This window comes from Antennarius striatus, chromosome 21 (genome assembly GCF_040054535.1).
Source record: "Antennarius striatus isolate MH-2024 chromosome 21, ASM4005453v1, whole genome shotgun sequence".
Classification (NCBI taxonomy): domain Eukaryota; kingdom Metazoa; phylum Chordata; class Actinopteri; order Lophiiformes; family Antennariidae; genus Antennarius; species Antennarius striatus.
Window position 1 is genome coordinate 11,685,997 of NC_090796.1, and position 19,525 is coordinate 11,705,521.

At 39.3% G+C, this 19,525-nt stretch overlaps 1 protein-coding gene across 2 annotated transcripts in view; it reads left to right on the forward strand.

Moving 5' to 3' along the window:
- The window catches only part of nrg3b (neuregulin 3b), a 166,795-nt gene extending 147,578 nt beyond the window's left edge, over positions 1-19,217 (forward strand). For both annotated transcript variants that reach the window (XM_068305567.1, XM_068305568.1), the window contains 5 exons: positions 3,935-4,037; positions 5,998-6,124; positions 10,807-10,916; positions 14,747-14,929; positions 17,999-19,217. In XM_068305567.1, coding sequence (XP_068161668.1) covers positions 3,935-4,037; positions 5,998-6,124; positions 10,807-10,916; positions 14,747-14,929; positions 17,999-18,761 — 1,286 coding nt within the window. In that variant the 3' untranslated portion in view covers positions 18,762-19,217. The remainder of the gene's footprint in view (positions 1-3,934; positions 4,038-5,997; positions 6,125-10,806; positions 10,917-14,746; positions 14,930-17,998) is intronic.
- The last annotated feature ends 308 nt before the right edge of the window (positions 19,218-19,525 follow it).

Below are 19,525 nucleotides of genomic sequence, written 5' to 3' on the forward strand. Positions count from 1 at the left end.
AACATCATGGTGGTGAATTGGGTGTATTCTGTCTGCATGAAGAACAGTACTTTTAGAGGAGTGATGTAATGAGGACAGAGAAATGAAGACAGGCAGTCCATGGGTAAATTTATGTCTACTTCACTCACACATTATTGTGTATTTGATTAGCTGCAGTTTCTGCCACTTGATAATTCTGTGAAAAATGTTTATCTGTTTCTTGAGGTATACCAGACTGTGCATAAGAAGTGATCTAAACTATGTAGATAACTCGTGATATAGATAATCTCTGAAATAATGACACACTATTCTTTGTCCAGAGGAATAAGCAGTCTCCAAGAACATGCTCTACCACATTTGCAGCATTTCTCATTTTCTCTCTGCCATCATTTCCTCCCATTCTGCCTCAGTTCTGCGCATACGTAAAAATCAACGCTGCATGCTGTGAAGTTTTCCATTAAGATGGCGAATGCCACCGTCACATTGCACCCACTCTGGAAATAGAAGGGATGGAGAAAGACACTCAGAGAAAGAAGCCCATCCTGCACACAAACGTTCCTCAGTTCAGTGATTTCAATCTGGTGACCAAATTAGTTCAGAATGCTACTGCAGGTGGGCGGATGCATCAAAGAAAATGAGAATGGGTTTGATCGATTGATAGCAGATGACAGGCAGTAACACAGATAGTGTTTTGGGGGCTTGAAGGTAAGCACTGCTTATTCATTGCATCCCATTATGGCTTCCTCTTCTGATTTGCAATGAATCTTTTGATAGTTGTTATATAAGTCCAATGTGTGACAGACTGAGTCTGAGACAGTCAGTCAGGATAGAACAAAGCTGTTTGAAGTGGGATTGAGTGCTCTAAATATGATCTTGTCTTTTTATATTCTCGCATTCTTTGGCTCATCAGTTGAAGCGCTGCGTATCCCGCCGGTTTGCCCTGATGCATTTCAGGCTGAATACTCCATTTTGTCATGGATACTTTAGCATGGTCTTCATGATAGCATTTATTTCTAGTTGTCTGTGGATAGGTTGCTGTGGCGTAGCTTGCCATATGGGATTGTTTTGTCCTTGTGTTAATATGACAAGGCTGAGACAGTGTCACTGAAGCTGTTCAGTTTGTCCTGTTTCCGCAATGCTCCTACATCTCATTTCAAGAACGCCTTGCAGGCATCAGCCATGAAAAGACTGTAATGGTTTTATAAACACACTGCATGTTGTTTGTTTTCCATCCTGCTATTGAGCAGAGCTTTGTAGACAGCTGTTCTTATGTTCAGACTGAATGGAAATGTCTGTTTTGACCAAAAGAGATGGAGGCTTCCCTCAGGTCGTGCTCTGCATTCCAATACTTGTCAGTGATTCAGACATGAGAGGTGTCATTTCACAGATGGTAAAGAGCGCAGGGTTTGTTGGGTCACAGATTTTCAAGTGACTTATTACCTCTCTTTTTCATCTGCGAAAGTACCGCTTGAAAAAAACAACTGATGTGTTGGTGGCAAATTGTAGAATGGGTCAAGGACTGGTGAGTCCACCAACCAGAAGTTTTACCTAAGTAAAATTTGTTAGTAAATGATACAAAACCCAGGACAAGAGGAAGAAGAAAATCGGAGGATACTCTAGACCAGATGGTCTCTTCTATGAAAGAGTTAAAGACGTGTTAAAGAGCGACTTTGATAAGTTAAGGAGTGACTTAGATAAGATAAGGAGTGACTTTGATAAAACGTTGGAAGAAAAGCAAAAACCGGTGCTAGATGCCATGGAAGAAATGAAGGACAAAATAAAGAAAATGTGGAAAGACATAGATGAAAAGACCGAAGAATAGTTGCCTTATAACAGGGACAACAAAGAATCGATGATTTGGAACAACGCATTCGTATGAAAGATGTGATCATCAATGGCATCAAAATCAAGCCGAGGAATTACGCACATGCTGTCGCCAGGGGAGACTGAACTGAGCACAGCACTGACATCGAGTCTGTGGAGCAACAAGTGAGTTCTCAGCTGAGGGATCAGGAGATAACTAAAGATCCGGGCCAGATTGAGACATGTTACCCATTACCATCTGGAGGTAGAAGAACACCTGCAGTGCTGCTAACATTCCAGAATCATAAACACAAAATTGCTCTTCTGAAACAAGGCTTCAAACTGAAAGGAAAAAATGTCTACATTAATGAGATCCTCAAAAAAAGAATGCTGATATCGATAGAAAAGCTCGACAACTGAAGAAGAAAGGATTGATCGACAACAACTGGACAAACAACTCCAGGACCTGGAGCAGATGAAAACAATGGTGATCAGGAGTGCAGAAGAGTTGGTGAAATACGAGCAATAAAGATGGACAAGAGTTGTTACTACACCAAAGATCAGTGGAACAGAATCACTTCAATAGTGGGAGTTCCACACCAATTTTGGACACATAAAGTATTACATGGAACAGTTGAAAAAACCATTCAACATCATCAATGTCAGAAACATGAATTAATGAACAAAAAGACATGGATTTCTGCTTGGAGGGATAATATTAAGTTTGAGACTTTAAAGACCGTGTTGATATCTTTTTACAATATAGTAGCATGTGTAACTCTTTAAGTGTCTGTAACAAACTGGTTAAATCTTGGATAAACACTGTCTACTGAAAAGTGAATATAATCATGATATTCTTGTGAAGAACACTGGTAATGTCAACTTATTGTTTTGACTATCTATAACGTTAACAAACCTTGCTGTTCCTAGGAAGAGTGTAAAGATGGTCATGCTCTGGGTTATAGGACAAAGACTAACATAAGGAAGTGGATAAGAGTATGAACGTCTGTCAAAATTCAATGGATGAACTGGTTGAAAACATTTAATGTCTGAGTTTGTTGACAACATATTGTAATGAGAGATATGTTTGTTTATTCTGGGGGATGGGAATTTCACAAGCCTATTTGCTTCTAGCCGTCAGCCCTTTTTTTTTTGGATGTTGTTGTTGATGTTGTAAATGTGATGAAGGTATGACGTCTGTTATATTAACATGTCCAGAAAAAAATAAACTAAATAAAACAAAAAAAACAAAAAGAGTTGCTAAACCTTAGACAGGTACAGATAATGATGACCACCTGGGACAGTTCTCAGGTGACAGCACTGAAGCCTCAGAAAACCCCTCAAGGTCATTGACAGTTTGCTCTGAGGTGTTTCTGCACTTAACCCTTGTCAAGATGACAAGAACTTACACAGTGGGGGTTTGAGTGATTGAGAGATGTCACAGGAGACTGTGTTCATGTTTGTGAATGATAGTAGAGCTTCTTTGTAACTCTCCACAGAGGATGGTTGCGGATTAGTTACACATCACGAGGTGCAGGGTTTGCGTGGTCTAACTGATCATCATATGATTTGGTGGGATTCCCACACATGCATCAACATAACGCCCCCACACATCACACTCTACACACCACACACCGAGGTAAGCAGTGCAACTCCACAATCCAGCGGCTCAGTCAGATGGATATCTTCAAGGATCAACTGCTACTTGTCCCAGCTGCTTGCAACCTTAAGCCTCTACTACTGATGTGCAGGGGCCTGACAAGAAGCTCTGGGTGCATTCATTTGCTGTTAATTCCCTGTCGCCATCAGTCTCTGCATCCTGACCCACATACACTACATACAAATGCCCCAACAGAATGTCCTGTTGGGCTTGTCTGAACGAAATGATTATCACACTTCAGTAAGCACATGTCACCGAGCCCCGCCTGAGTCTGAAATCTCCCTATCGCAGTTCAAACACTGACGTTTACTGACAGTGATATTGCTAATGCAGATTGTGGGCACATTTCTCTGCGAGGTTTTGTGTGTGCATATCCATCCACCGTTTGTGTTAGTTCAGCACGTTGATGCATGTCTTCTTCTTCTTCTTCTTCATAGTCTTTTTGATACAGTAGCGTTTCAGTTGCCTGAACTGTCTTCCTTTCCTCCACAGAGAGTGGTGACACCTACCAGAGGCAGGTGCTGTCCATCTTCAGCATTGCCTCAGGGATCGGTCTTCTCGGAGTGGCATGTATGGCTCTTTACCGCCGCAACAAGTGAGTGATGCCAGCCAGCACTACATTAGAGTATGCCCCCGGCTGTGCAGAAAGAGCACTTTACTATCATGGCATGGGGCCCAATGAAATTCTAAGTGTGAGTCAGCTAGAGGATGTTTTTTGCAGGGTATCAAATCTGAATTGTGCAGAATCCATGAGAGACAGACATTCATGTAAGATTTATTTATAAAGTGGTTTTAGCAAGCAAGTGTCTCACAAAACATTTCATGAAAAAAAAAGGAAACAAAGATGAGGCTAGAGTTTAAAAACATTAGCCTCATGCGTGCGACTGGAAGAGGGCAGCGTGAAACCAACCTGGTGAAGTCAGATCTCGCTGTAGGGTAGAAGAAAAGAAGGAATACAGACATAGGAAAGGAATGGAAGGGCACAGAGGGGAAGTTAATGTAGGACGTGTTGATTGAATTGGGCCTGATAAATAAAAATAGCTTTTATTTTCAGCATGGTAGTGGTCTAATTTGTGTAGCGCCAAGCAAGACAGCAGAGTCCTGGTTCTACAAATGAATGTATATGATCCAAGCTGAAGGGTTCCTGTTAAATTGAATCTCTTTAAATGTTGTTTGCCATTGAAGCTGTAAAAGATTGCATCTGCTAATACTTAAAGCTACAGCGCAGAACGTATGCCTCCCCCTTCTGGCAGTGAGTGTAATTAAACAAACTCTATAGACTTGAATGAGACATTGATAGCATTAGAAAAATATACAGAGCATTTTGCTTGGGTTCATTATATTCTATTTAATTACATTTTTAGAAAAGTCTAGTTAATTATTTTTATTATTATATTAGCATCTAAAAATTAACATTTTAATGATGAATGAAAAATTAAATCCAAAAGTCTACATAATCAATTTTTAATCCAATCAATGTTTAATCCAAAAGAAACAAACAAGATGGGAGAAGATGGGAAGGCAATTTTTCTACGTGGGTAACAATATTTTATACTATTTATAAAGCGTGCAAATACAAGGATACATCAACACCTACCCAGTTCTGTCAACACTTGTTTGTGACAGTTACTGGAACATATGTTTGAACATCATCTAAACCACTGGGTTTTAAAGTGGGCTCCAGGGACCCTAAGGATTCTTTAATGGGGTTCTACAAGGTGTACAGCAAAGAGGGGGATATTTAACTATATTGACTACATTTCTAATCTGATTGTGGACTGTACACTTCACGGTATAATTCATGTTTTACCATAATATATACGGTAATTACAAATCCTTATTAGATGGGAAACCCCTGAGGAAAAATAAATATTCATTCACTTGAAACCATTTGAAACCTTTTTTTGTCCCCCCATCAAATCATCTTCTATAGTTTCGAGGGGAAAAAAATACATTGTTCAGTTGCAGTTGACCAGTACATAATTGTCACTTTGGCCTTTTCAAAATGCTCATAAATTCAAGTTTGACAAATATAAACAGATTTTTCCTTTGCCATAAGACAAATCACAAGTCCTCTCATATCTTTTGTCATTGTAACAATATACTCGCCTGTCTCCACTGAAAATGTGTAAAGTGAAATGTTTGCCTGAATGGGCAGTTTAAATAGTTTATATCTAAGCATATGTTTCAGATACAGTCCTGTTTTTGTTTTGTTTTTTTGCGTGCACACACCCAATTGGAAGAATACATTCTTGTTGAGATTAAAGGGTAACCGATCAATAAATATGATGACATACCTTGCCGTTGCATGGCTTTATCAAAAGTATATGTATAAAAGATGACAAAGTGGGTTGTAGAAAATGAGTCTCATTGGACAGAAAGCAGGAACTGCCCTTATGGTGGTTTAAAGTGAAGTATACAGCTGACATTTTAGATTGTACCCTTGGAATATTGTTTTTGTCTTGTAAAAAAATCTGTTCTAATTTTACTTCATCATCTTTATTCTAGTTATGACAAAACCTCTCTCTATTCTTTTGATCTGCTTTCATCCACAGAAGACACAGGGAAAAACTCCAAGCTCATTTCTCTGATACCCGCAGCCTGAGGGACTGCAGCATCAACGCCTCTGGCCTCATGTCTAAATCCACTCCCAGGCTTCATTACAACCTTCAATTCCAAAAGGTTGATGTTTTTCTGATTCATTCCCAGTCAAATTTTAATTCTCGTCATGATCAGTTTCATCTTAATATGTGAAATACTTCTCTAGAAACACAGCTTTTGACAGGATGATGTATGTAGTGTTTGCTAATAATTTCTCTAGTGGCTGAAGGTTTCTGTTCAGTCTCATATCTGACATGGGGCTAAGAGAAAGTGTTGTTATAGTTTAAAATAAATAAATCATGTATCGTAGAGGGAAAATCTGCTTGTCATTTCCACAGTGACAGATTGCTGTGAAAAACTGCAGATTGGAAATTATATGTAACATGTCACAACCCTTGCAAGCACAGCAATAATACATTTCACAACTACCATTAAACCTGGATTGCAGTATTTTACTAATACAAATACTCAAATGCTAAGACTGTATTTGTTGTTGGATGAGAGTATGACATATACAGTACAGTATTTTTTTTTTCAGTTTGTTTTTTGCTAAATGCATTTTCCTCGCAATAAAAATAAGTGTGTGTTGACTAAGTGAGTTGAAAGACACCCTTAGACATTTTGGAGAGAAACTTCATGAGCCAATGTTGAAAGAAATCTAATTTGAGCAGCTCTTTTCTTGCATTAAGAGAAAGAAGTAAAACTAAACCAGCATGGGGTAAACATAAAAACAAACAAGGCGCTTAAAATAAATTAGAAGCCACCACAACGCTGCAGGAAAGAGAACTGACCTAGACATTCGGAATTAGATGACACTGATGCTGCTGATCCCTCCACAGAGTCACCAGGTAATTACAGACTAATGTGTGTCTGTAAAGGTGAAAGTGTGCCTAATGTATTGGCACTTAGCTGAATGGATTCTCTTTGTTTAGTGTTAGCAAAATACTCACATAATATATATATTTTCCATTTGTTGCAATCTTCTTTTATGAGAGAGTCACATCCCACATTGCAAGATAATACAGTAAATATATCCTTCGCATCCTCTGCAAAGTTGCATGGATCTCACTGACATCTGCTTGCAAAAAATAAAATAGTAGGTAGCGAGCATAATTAGTAGTCACAAATAAAGTGTGTTGCATCAGCTTGAGAGCATTTCTATTTTATAGTTGTCTGAAATTTCTCATTCAAGATCAGCCTTGCTCTGTCATCCCTGCTTAAGTACTTTGCCAAATGTAGCCCTCACTGAGGCTCTTTAATAATATAACAGTGTCTGGTGTCACACACGGAAACAAACACCCCTCAAGCAAACCCCACCCACGGAACTGCAGTTTGAGTAATCTGAAAGCTTTTTGAGCGTGTTGTTGGACATTATGTGTGTGTACGTCTGACAGCTCAGGAGTTGTACAACATTTGGTATAAATGTTGTTGCTGTGAAGGCGTAGTATTTAATTAAAAAAAAAAAAAGAAACTCAAATATGGAATTAGGCAGTGCATGATGTTAACAGCTCACATCACATCAGAACCAAGTTTTGGCGGGGTTTTTTCAGTTGGATGGAGGCCTAACGTCCCATTGCTATCGAATTACACAATGGCTGTGAGAGAATGGTGACAGGAACATATGAGTCCTCGTAATGTGGAACCCAAGTACCATGTACAAAATGTTCAGAGCTGGACATGGGGAGGAAGCCTGAAGGAAAGCAAGACAAAAATATAAGATAGTAATAACACAGCAACACAAAAACATGAGCTACAATAGCCTAGTGTGAAGAAAACATGAGGTGGAATGTAGAAGATCTGTAGCTATGAGCTCACAGTAGGGGGCATGAGCCAAACAAACAAGGAAAGATAAACAAGTGAAACCTATTTTTCCACAGATTTAACACAGCGACCCCAGACCACTGCTTCTCTCCACCCACTCCCTCAGCTTTCAACCATCCAGGGAAAAGATATGTGCTGTGTGTGGTGTATTCATGTAAATTCCCTGAGTATTTTACTTCAAGGGTAGGTTTGAATTGGAAAATAAGCAAAAAGCTGCAGAAGTAAGAGCAGATCTGCAGTTTTTAATAATGCTCAAGGCTCCACGTTTTCCACTGTGTGAGTTTGAGGCAGTAAAGTAGAGGATGAGCACAGTGAGCTGGAAACAAATGGCTGCCTCTGTTGAGACAGGTGCAGTGGGCATGATGAAACTCAAGTCTGTTTTGGTCAGTCTCTTCTATACCATGGTGCATCACTCATTGATGCACCACTCCAGTGTCTGTAGCTTTTCTGATTCATACCACATTTCTAACTTACCTTTTCATGTTGGCAATCTATGCATATTTACACATCTGGAGACATTGCGCATATGCTTCCTCCATCTGTAGTTCTAGCTTTTAATGGCCATATTAAGTTCACACACTCCAGCAACTCACTGCATCAGAAGCCATATGATAGTGTTACTGCTTCTAAGGTGTTTTAAAGGGGAATGCATCCAAAAAACAGAGGAATGTCATAGTTAAACCCTTCCTCCTTGGAGAATCGGATCACACTTCTGCCTCTTGCAATAGAATTGCAGCTCAATTAAAGAGACATAGCTTCCATGCTCATGACACCCTGCGAAGCAAGAGACATACAGCAACATGAAGGAATAGGGGCACACAGACTGTGGCAGCAAGACACAGAAACTCTATCCCCATCAGCTGGAAGCCAGTGTGGTGGTAAATAACTAGTCTAGAATGAGTCCAAGAGGAGACTGAGTCACCTGCAGCAGTTGGAGCAAAGCTACCAGCAAGCATACTGCATTAATTCTAAATGAGGATGGAGAATGGTAAGGGCCACAGAATAAAGCCCTGCATACCAAACCACAGAAACTTGATCTCAGAACATTTATAGTTTTTGTTCTGTTACAACAAAGTCAATTTTACAATCCTCTAAGGTCATAATATGAACTGCGATTGTGTGATTCTTTACAAAAATATTTACTCCAAAAACACCAAAACTGGGATAGAAAAATTCATTCATTCATTCATTTTCTCAAGCCACTTCATCCACTTGCGCATATCGAGGGGAGCTGGAGCCTTTCCCAGCCTGTCTTAGGGTGTGAGGCGGGGAACCCACACAGACCCAGGGAGAACATGCAAACTCCACACAGAGCGGGACACAATCCCGGAACCGCCTTGCTGTGCTACAACAGCGCTACGCACTGTGCCACAATGCCGCCCGGGATAGAAAAATGTGTGTCTTTTAATGATTATGCTGTTGGATGTACAGAATAGGCTAATTAGTCATTTGCAAAATGGGTGGTCTCTTAAAGTTATATTTCATAAAATAGCTTCTACTTTTAAATAGCAGAAGCCAACATGTTTTCATAGAATTAATCACTATGAACAGAAATTAGAGGGAGATTATTACCCACTCATTCAAGAGATGATATGATTCTGTTCTTATCTCCATGATTGACAAAAGGACAACCCAGTGGTGCTTGAAAATTAATAATGCTGTCATTTCCTACAAACTCTGCTAATGTACATGCCATTGTATATTTCAAAACATTTGATCAACATTTCGATAGCAGGTAAAGCCAAAATTGTGTTTTGTCGTCTGCAGCAGCTGCTCATAGGGACGACACTGTTTCAACTGTGAACTCTGTCTAATGGTTTGTGCTGATGCTGGCTCAATGCATGTCCTTCAAGAAGAATGGTCAAATACGCCATTATTCGCAGTTCAGGACCTGTGATTGGATTGAAATCCGAGGAGGATTAATGCTGTTCTGAATGCATAGCCTCTCCTCTCTTCTTCTTATGTAGACTTTCCTATTATTCCATCAGGCTTCTATGTTTTCCCTTTGCCTCTCCTTGATATAAATCCAAGTTGCATTGTGTTTATCCAAGGCTTTCACAAGTGGCATAAAACAAGGTAAAAGAGAGATAGGAGGGAACAAGTCAGATGGGTTATGCCATGCAGGTCTACCATTGTCAGCCACAAGCTATTTATTTTATCCCCTGACATTGATATCATCCTCCAGGAGAGTTTGCTATAGCAATTGCTGCACCCGCAGGCTACATGAGAGGGTGGCGAAAATGATCCTGTTGTCTTGCTCAACTATTGAACAACAGTAACAGCTCCCTCTGGGAGTCAGGGGTGCAAGGGAGGAAAAAGAGGCTTATCGGGCATAGGAGTCCTGAACCAGCTCTAAGTCTAAGTCACATGAAATTGCTTTAATGATGTACAATCAGACAGACAGGGCAGAGCAGGAAGTATTGGAAGTGGAATAGCAAAATTATCTCATGACTTTGTGTTTTACAGGAGGGGTTCTTGGGGTATTCATGATTGCTGTTCTAGAGCTCTGTCTGGGCCCTGCTGTCAGATAATGGTGTTCATTTTGATAAGAAAAAAAGGAAAAGAATTGAGGGGGGATTTTTTTTTAGAAACCATTAATGTAATCTTGTGTGGGATTCATTCTTTAGTGCTTTGAAGGCCATGGTTTAGTTTATTCACAATGTGTGCCCTCCTAATCTGCAGTTTAAAATGTAAAGTGTAATTTAAGAAACTCTGCCTGACTAGAGAAGGATAAGTCAGTTAGAGAAGATTCTCAACTTGAGAGAGGACTTGTGCTTATTTCCTTTTCTACTAAACGTAATGTCTTGTACCCGTACGTCTTGCTTTTGATTTTGACCATTATGGCAAATTAATCCAAGGTAAACTGACTTTTCATAGTGTGAGAGTAAGCCCCGAAGTCAAAATTACCATGTTTTACCATATGCGCTGCTCTTTTCTTGCAGAGCTGTAGTTCTCATGGATCATCTGCAAAGGACGACAGCATGGCACCAGACGCATCCCCAGCTGCCCCGCCTCTTCTCAGCAGAGCACGGTCTAAAGGAAAACGCTTCAGGTGAAAAAGTGATAGCCTTTTATTTCCAACCCTGTTTCATGTATTTCACTTTGTCCACACATGAGAGACAGCCGAGCGAGAAATGTTAATCATCCTGCAATTTGGCAGAGTATAAAGACCTAAAAATAATAGACGGATCGGTTTTTGGTAAGATTTTTAGTGATTATATGAATAATCACATATATAAATGACTATTATTGTGTTATAAAAACTCTCAACATTGTTGGGAAGTGCAATGGTTGTCTTTATTTTACATGACATGCTCAGTAAATTATTCAGAATGAATAGATGTCTACTCATGCAGATTCTGAAAAGACTGCTAGCTCTCTGATGGGGAAGAGCATATAAGAAACAGCAGACATCCTCTGAGGAGATGTGAATTTTAATGCACGAGTTAAACATTGATTCAACAAACTTCCTCTTCCATTTACCTCCTTCAATTGACAGAAGATTCAACTAAATTAACATTTGGCTCCAAGGGATCTCAGAAGCGGTTGTGCTTTGTGATTACCGCAGTCAGTATCAAATGCTGCCATTTTAAATACTCAGAAGAACACAGGGAGGAGAGTGTAGAGCATGCTGTGGTGTCCCTATCTGGGATGTTTACAGAAAAGCTCCGTTTTTCTTTGATTATATGGGTGCAAACATTTTTTACAATAAAACACATTCAGACAGGCAACGCACAGGAACACATTTATTTCCCTGAGCATACTCACTCAGGGCACGGTTATTTCAAGTCGCATTACATTGCTATGTTTAGCAATAAAAAGGTTTAATTGTAAGTGAAAGGAGGCAGTGCTGTTTGAAGGGGTAAAAGTGGAAATGTTGTGTGTTTGACCATGGTGACAAACCCGACTGACGCAGCAGTCAGTCTGTATTTAATGGGCCAGCGCTGTGTCACAGAGCAAAGTGTGTCCTATAGATTGTCATGTGTGGCTTCAGGGACTTTGCCACATCATCCTGACTCCTTATTCTCCACAGCGGCGGGCAGGTGCTTCACGGAGGGCAGCTGACAGTCAATCATCTGTTGAGCTTATTCCTGGAGTCTGAGGAGGCAGGGAGAGGAATGAGACTTTGATGGATGATGTTGAGACGCTTTCAGCTATTGACCTGAGAAACTGGACCACATTGTGAACTATCAGGAGAAATGCCCCATAAAAGCACATCAATATGGCCCATCAATATTACTGCGAAAGGTTACCTGTGTAGCGTTGGCTTTGTCGCTGTGCATGAGCGTACGCAGATTGATTCAGCAGCTGGAAATGACAGAAAATAAGCCGGAGATGAAGAGCAGAACACGTTGAGGTTGTATTTAGATGCAAGGCCATGAATACTTGGAAGACAAGGCTAACACTGTGATCTTCAGCAAGTATAATGGAGTAAATATTTAGTTGGCATAGTAGCACACAAACTTTTATAAGCTTTTCTTGTTGAGCATTTTAGTGTAGACACAAATGAGACATTTTTAACCCGAGAGGACCCACAGTGACACCAGTGTGACACGCGCTTTGAATGTCCGTCTCTTCGTTATAAAGCTTTATGTCTAATAATAATAATAATAATAATAAAAGTGAGTTTTATTTATTCTGAAAAAAACATCAGAATTGTGTTTTATATAGTCCACTTGGTCAGTGGTATAACCCACCCATTTATCCTTATTTTCCTGTAAGGATAAATGGGTGTGGGTTCTTTAGGGTTTAAGTCATATGGTTCATGGTTCTTAATTGCATTCTAAATTTTACGACAAAAAATTCTCTCTGTGTAGCCTTCAACGTATTGTGTTAGGTTAAACTGATCAATCATTTTTCATCTAGGTTACATCCCTTATCAATTTCTTGTCACAACTCACTCTGTTCTGTTGCTTAATGAACTGACTCAGCGTATAATCATCACACCACCAGTGGTCAGTCATTGTTTTCATCATCAAGATTCCATTGTTATGATTAAGAGGAATTTTGTGACGATCAATATTCTGAGCATAGTTTTTCAAACAGATACACAAGACATGACATACCCAGGAAATCTCTTAATGTGACATGTTTTTGAATTATTTCATGCTCATCTCCCAGTCTTTTTTAAAAATTTTAATCCTCAACACAGGTAGAACCGGGTAGAATCAGCTGGATTACAGTCACAATCGACCACATTTAAAATTCAAAATCAGGAGGAATCAATAGATACGCAGCTGCTTTTTAATTTTAGTCTTTAAATGTTTGATGTTGCAAAATTACAGCAGTCTGGTAATTTTGCACACGAAAACCTATTTCAATCTTTCCAGCGTTCTGTCAATCCTAATTTTTTTAAAAATCTACATTCTAAAAGCCAGGAAAACAAAATTCAGGTTTATTCACATCAACTTTTTAGACCACCTCGCACTACAAAAGCTATTGCTGGCAAAGACTGAAGCCAACATTAGCCATGCTTATTGTTCCGCAGCCACAAACATTTGGAAATTATTACAGCTGAATATGCTCTGCACAGCATTCCAGTGAACTAACAATTACCAAACATTCAGTGGTCTGATTAATTTACTCTATGAATTAAAAGGAATTACAGTTTGATTAAATGAGATTAGATATCTCGACTCGTGTTAAAACTAAGTTTATCACTTCTTATTTTACAATGTGTGGCAGTACTTAAAGAACATACACATTATTAAGGAGTCAAATTCAACAAGAACAAGAACTAGTGCAGTCAGAGACTTCTACATCCTGTGATACACCTAAACTCGAAATTTTACCCTGCCCTACTTGCATAAGTCAAAGATCAAAATTTGTGCTCTGACCTACTGTCGTTGATCAAAACACTAGCTATAATCTATGGTCTTACTCACACTGCCTTTCTCACTAGTCTTTCTATATTATCCGGTTCCTGAGTGTACCAAAGTTAAAATTTGCCCCTGAATTTTCTCAAGGTCAAGGTCATCATCTCATTTCCATCCCCTTTGCCGCCTGAGTAATGTGCTTTTTGTTTAATCTTTCTATCTGCAACGGTTGCGAAGATATTAGGTGGTCATACTAACGGATGACGGCCAAACGACCGAACAGACCCACGAACACTGACAATCACAATACATCACTGCTTTGAAGCGGGATGTAATAAGGGGGTGCTTATTTTCTATTAAAACTGGCTTTCAACCTATTTCACTTCCATTCCAACAGCTGCAGGACATCCAGAAAAATATCAGCACTGTATCAGAAAATAATATTTTTGTGTGGATGGGTGAAGCATGTCTTTGTAGATTTGCAGCCACAGGCACTGTTTTACATATGGTTCGTTTCAGAGGTATTTGCCTTATAAGACGTTCAAGATTTGTGCCGCTGTGGCTTAGTTGGTCATCTGTAACTCCATAAATCACACTGGTCTTTGGGTTAAACCTGTTTTTTATTCTACAGCTACACAAAGGCAACATGTTTACGTCAAATACCTGTAAAACCAACAACTTTCAGTATCATCTGTACATTGTTTGTGGTATTTAATAGATATTACAATACTAACACACCTAGCTACCACAGTAATTACTGCATAATCCCACAGTTAACTAATTCCATTGTTTTGGGGAGCCTTGTAGCCTGATGACGTTGGTATTAAGCTCAGAGAAGAACTTTATTGAAGTAGTCTACCACAGAAATGAATGAGAATATTATGCACAATATAAGGCCTAAATTTCAATACATAAGACATGCATTCCAGTCCATTTTACATTGTTGGTCAAGGGATGACATATGTGATGCACAATAAATCGTTAATGAGAGCTTTTTCAATGTACTGTAAAACTATTTGGTGTTGACTCCCTCATCACCATTATTATGTTTCCCTTCTGTTTACAGGAGTAGTTCCCTTTCACTCAGTCCTACTCAACGACGGAGAGAGAATAATTATTTCAGGACACCACCGATTCCTAGAGAAAAACACAAAATAACAACTAATCTCATTGATGGACCCAGGGGTGTTGGCCATGCCTACAAGCACTTGCAGGAGGAAGGATCAACAGACGTGGAGTCCATAGGAAGGTGAAATGTCTCTTTTATTAGTTTTGTCATATTGGCTTAACCCCGGAGGAGAAAATTCCCTTTGTCCCCTCTATGTTGAGGTCAAATAGCTGGTTGAATGATGCAAGCCCCTGGACTAACTGAGGTTAATTTAGAATGGCAGAATAATAATTTTGGGTGAAATTACTGTGTGAATCAATTGTTATAAGTTCAAATCTTTGAACTAGCTTATGCGATCTGATCCAGGGAAATAAATGAGATCTGTTGAGTTCTTCCTCAACCGGATTGTCACAATTAATTGGAAGAACGCACTTGATGCCAGCGTCTCATTGTTTAGGGGAAGTCCAAGATATGAGTCTGAGCCTAAAATACCAAATGAGCTACTGGGTTCTTGTAATGAATGAGGATGTATGTTTGTTTTTGTTTTGATATAATCATATATGATATATATATATATATATATATATATATATATATATATATATATATATATATATATATATATATATATATATATATATATATATATATATATATATACTGTTTGTTTGTTTGTAATTAAATTTGGGCTAATGCTTAAGCATGCTTTCTGGATGATATGTCAAATAAATGTGATTTTCTGTCACATACAAACTAAAAATATGGTAGTTGTTGAAGCCAGACTCCTTGGGAAACAGTACTAATGTAAAGGATTCATTTCAGGCATTTACACATTTTTAATTTACCTAAAATTCACTTCGATGTCAAGTAAGGACAGACCTTTGCCAAATTTTCACAGCTATCCAAAGCAAAGCGCAGTCCCTACTGCTGTTTGAGGAAGCATTTAAAGCAGGAAAGATTTTTTTGCCAGAGCCTCCTCATGGCAGTTGGCTATGGAGAGCCTTGGAATAACTTATACATCTGAAAAGTACAGTCTGATGATCTTTACTGGCATAGATTTAAAAAAAACAGCAGCCTGGTGTGAAATACTCTTCAGCACCGCTTTTAAAGAGGAGTGTTCAGCCAGTGTCGTCAAGGAGATGATCCATGTAGAGACCATTTTGAACATTATTTCCTAACAGTACAATCATTTTCTTCGGTTATGAATAAGATATATTGTGATGTAGCTCCTACCGAAGGTACAGACAGATTTATCGTACGCCTTTCGTTGAGGGGCTTGTTCTGTAGTATAGAACAGGCATGTCTACAAGCTAGTAGAGCAGCTTCACTTTGTGCATGTGTATAGATTCTATATACAAAATCAAGCTACTCTACTCGCTTGTCTTTTTAAACCCTAACAACATTGAAATATTTTACAGATGCCAACAAAAACTTCTTAAAGCTTGGGTTAAGTGTTTCTGTTTAACGTATGACTCAGAAACAGCCTAATTTGCTCTCAGCCTGTGCAACGTGAGTGATGACAGTGTTATCAGAGACATCTGTCATGAAGGCAGTAATGTCCCTCGTGCATTCCACAACACTTAAAAGTGACTATCAATGTTCCTATTAGCATGCCAAACTGATTGAGTTTTAGACTGACATATAAGACAAACTGTAAGCTGCCAAAGTCTTTGTGTGACCTATTTCCATAATTTACATTTTTAAACAAAATTCCATGGAGCTCAGCAGTTCTTTCAAAAGAGTGCAGAGAGAGATCCTACAGGAGCCAAAACTATTTCCTTCTTAATGCAAATACACTCAATTCTGTATGAAAGGACACACATCGGCAGAACAATAAATATTCTAATAAGGAAACTAAGAACTATTTTTTGAAAGTAAATTCCGTCAGCTATAAGCTATTAAACAGGGTTCAAACATGTAGTAAAAGAGCTAAAATAAAATATCCTCTCTCTTTTTGGGGACACAATTGAAATTGTGCAGTTACACAACTTAAAATCATTGGCCATTGATCCTTCCCTCACAAATCCGTCAGTGGAACATATTTTTCTGGCCTTCAAGAGGGTGAAATGACGTACTTTCTCTGCTTAGGAGCCACACAACAACCTACCAAGCATGCAGCCCCCTCCTTCTCCAGCCACTACCTCTCCCTTGTTGCCATGGATACACCCTCTCATCTCTGGAAATGAGAAATGGGAGATGGAAAAGAGAGTGAGAGAAAACGTGAGAGGGGAAAGTGAGGAAAGAATGAAGATTGTGCTGAGATGATGAGAGTGTAGTGAGGGGAAAGATGGAGGCGCAAACATGAAAATATTCTACAAAGTTTAACATTTTAGGACAACAAATCCCTACAGGGTATCGTCTGCTCCATTATCTAGTGTCAAAACATATACTGTATTTACCCATCGCAGATAAGGACGGAAATGAAGTAAAATTTGCTGTCATAATTATTTTTAGATATGTTATGATCTGCTCGATTTAACTCCAGCTTGCCCTTCTAATACCACGGGAGGACTGGGAGAGTAATTCAATCATTTAAACTTGGTTATGCTACAAACAGTCTCTGAAGGCTGACAACACTGGCTGTCTCCTAGGGCTGTGCAAGGATGATTCTCAATGTGAACCGAGACTTTTTGTAACAATATTAACTCTTATGCAATTTCAGCACGAATGCAAACTCACCCACTTGACAGGATAAGCAATACTGCATTATTTTCACACTGAACGAGAGACCTTACAAGCTTAATATAATCATAATCATGTAATAATACAGACACACAGGGAACTTACAGACAGGAACTTACATATCATATCAAATGTCTGTCAGACAAGTTTTAATGTGACTATGAACACAATTTTTCAACATGCTCCTACAGGCCAGGTTCAAGAATCCAGCAGCTGTGTTGCTAAAGCCTTAAAGCTTTAGTAATTAAGTCACAAGAGAAGGGATTTTTTTAGATAAACACTCACACAATAATAATGCAGACAGGATTATAAAAAATAACACAATATTTTGGCAGACACTACCGAAATAAGATTGTTTTACTGGTGCAAGATAATTGTTTTCTGAAAATTAAGGCAGCACTGGGTCATAAAGAAAATGTCAATATCTGTGTGCTGCATCACTCAATCTCTTAGGACATATCACCATTTAAATGAATGTCTGGTATCTCATTCTCAACCTACCATTTCTATTCTGTCCTCTGCCTAAAGGTGTGATTCTGCCAGCGGGAAAGTCGGCTCCCTCCTCAGCAGGACCTCGCTCTCTCACTTCACATCCAGAAAGGGATGGACCGAGGTCCCTTGCACCCGCCTGGATAAGGGAACAACCTTCTTTCCTACTACCCTACGCACACAATCTGTGCCCATCATCCCATCACTCCAAGCGTGTGACCCTGAGGCAGGGAATATGGACAAATGTGGCCGAATCCAAGGGGGGCTCCTCAAGTGGCGCCCCATGCTGGCTGAAAAGACAGCGGTGCCCATTAGCAATTTTGCTTCTCCCCCCTGTGAAACTATTGTGCTGGTGTCTGGTGTTATGCCCAACAGTGCTACCCCTCCTGCTGCTGCCGCCACCACCGCCACCATTACACCGGGGTCAGAGAAGAAGCTCAGCAATGTACAAACACCATGCTCAATTGAAATCAAAGTGAAACTCACACAGGAATTGAAACAGAAAAACCTTTCAAGCCCCATGAAAATTTCCTGGTTTCAGAGCGAGGTCCTCCGCAGTGGCACAAACATCCTCGAGGCTGGGACTGTGCAGAAGTCAGAGGAGAAATCCAAGACATATTCGTCGAGAGTTCCTCACACAGGGAGTGAGACGAGAGCTCCGGAGGCGGCAGGCCAAAGAGAAGCCCAGGGACAGAGCCAAGGTCAGACATCCCCTGTGTATGGAGGCGAAAACTGCTCCTTGGCCACCAAAGGACCCAGCTGCAAAGCTGGAAATGCTTATGCCAAGCCCTCTTCAAGCTGATTGGATTAACTCCATAAACCTTCAAAGACAGTGTTTCCAATAACTGTATACCTTTGCTGATGGCACACGATGGTTAGCAGGTGGGACCATCTGTGGTGACACAAGGACCAATAACAGATGGCTGTTGATTTTGAAAGAACACAAATAGAACTGCTGAAAAAAATAATACTGACAAGAACAAAAGACATCAAATTATAAAGAAAAAGAGACAAACAAACACAAGTATTGTGAATAAATGTGACTCAATCAACAGAGACATGACTTGGGGAGTGGGAGCTTGACTTAAACAGTGTATTAAAAAAACATGCCACTATTTAATGGAGCTTCTACTTAGAAACCAAAATAGTGTGTCATCTCTATGTTGTTTCTCTATTGTAAAGAAATAAAATTATATATGTCATATAATATATGTCATATAGACGTATATTTATTTGACAACAATTGTGACAAAATAAAGACTAACATAACAGTGTTAATTAAGGGCTTTGTTGATCTCAATCTCATTTTGATTACAAGAGCTTGAAAATATTGGATGTTGTATTAGCAAACTGTTTTCTGAAGTACAGTTCACAAAAGAATCAATACAATTGCCAGAAATGTTCGAATCACATCAGACATAAAATATGCATGGAGTCTTTCCCTCATCTTGGTGACAATACAATTGACGGATACACCAATTACTGAAGGTACATTAAGTTCTTCTCAAAACCTGAATCTCAACCTGAAGGAACAAAATAAGAAGAGGACACTATTTAAAGTGATGA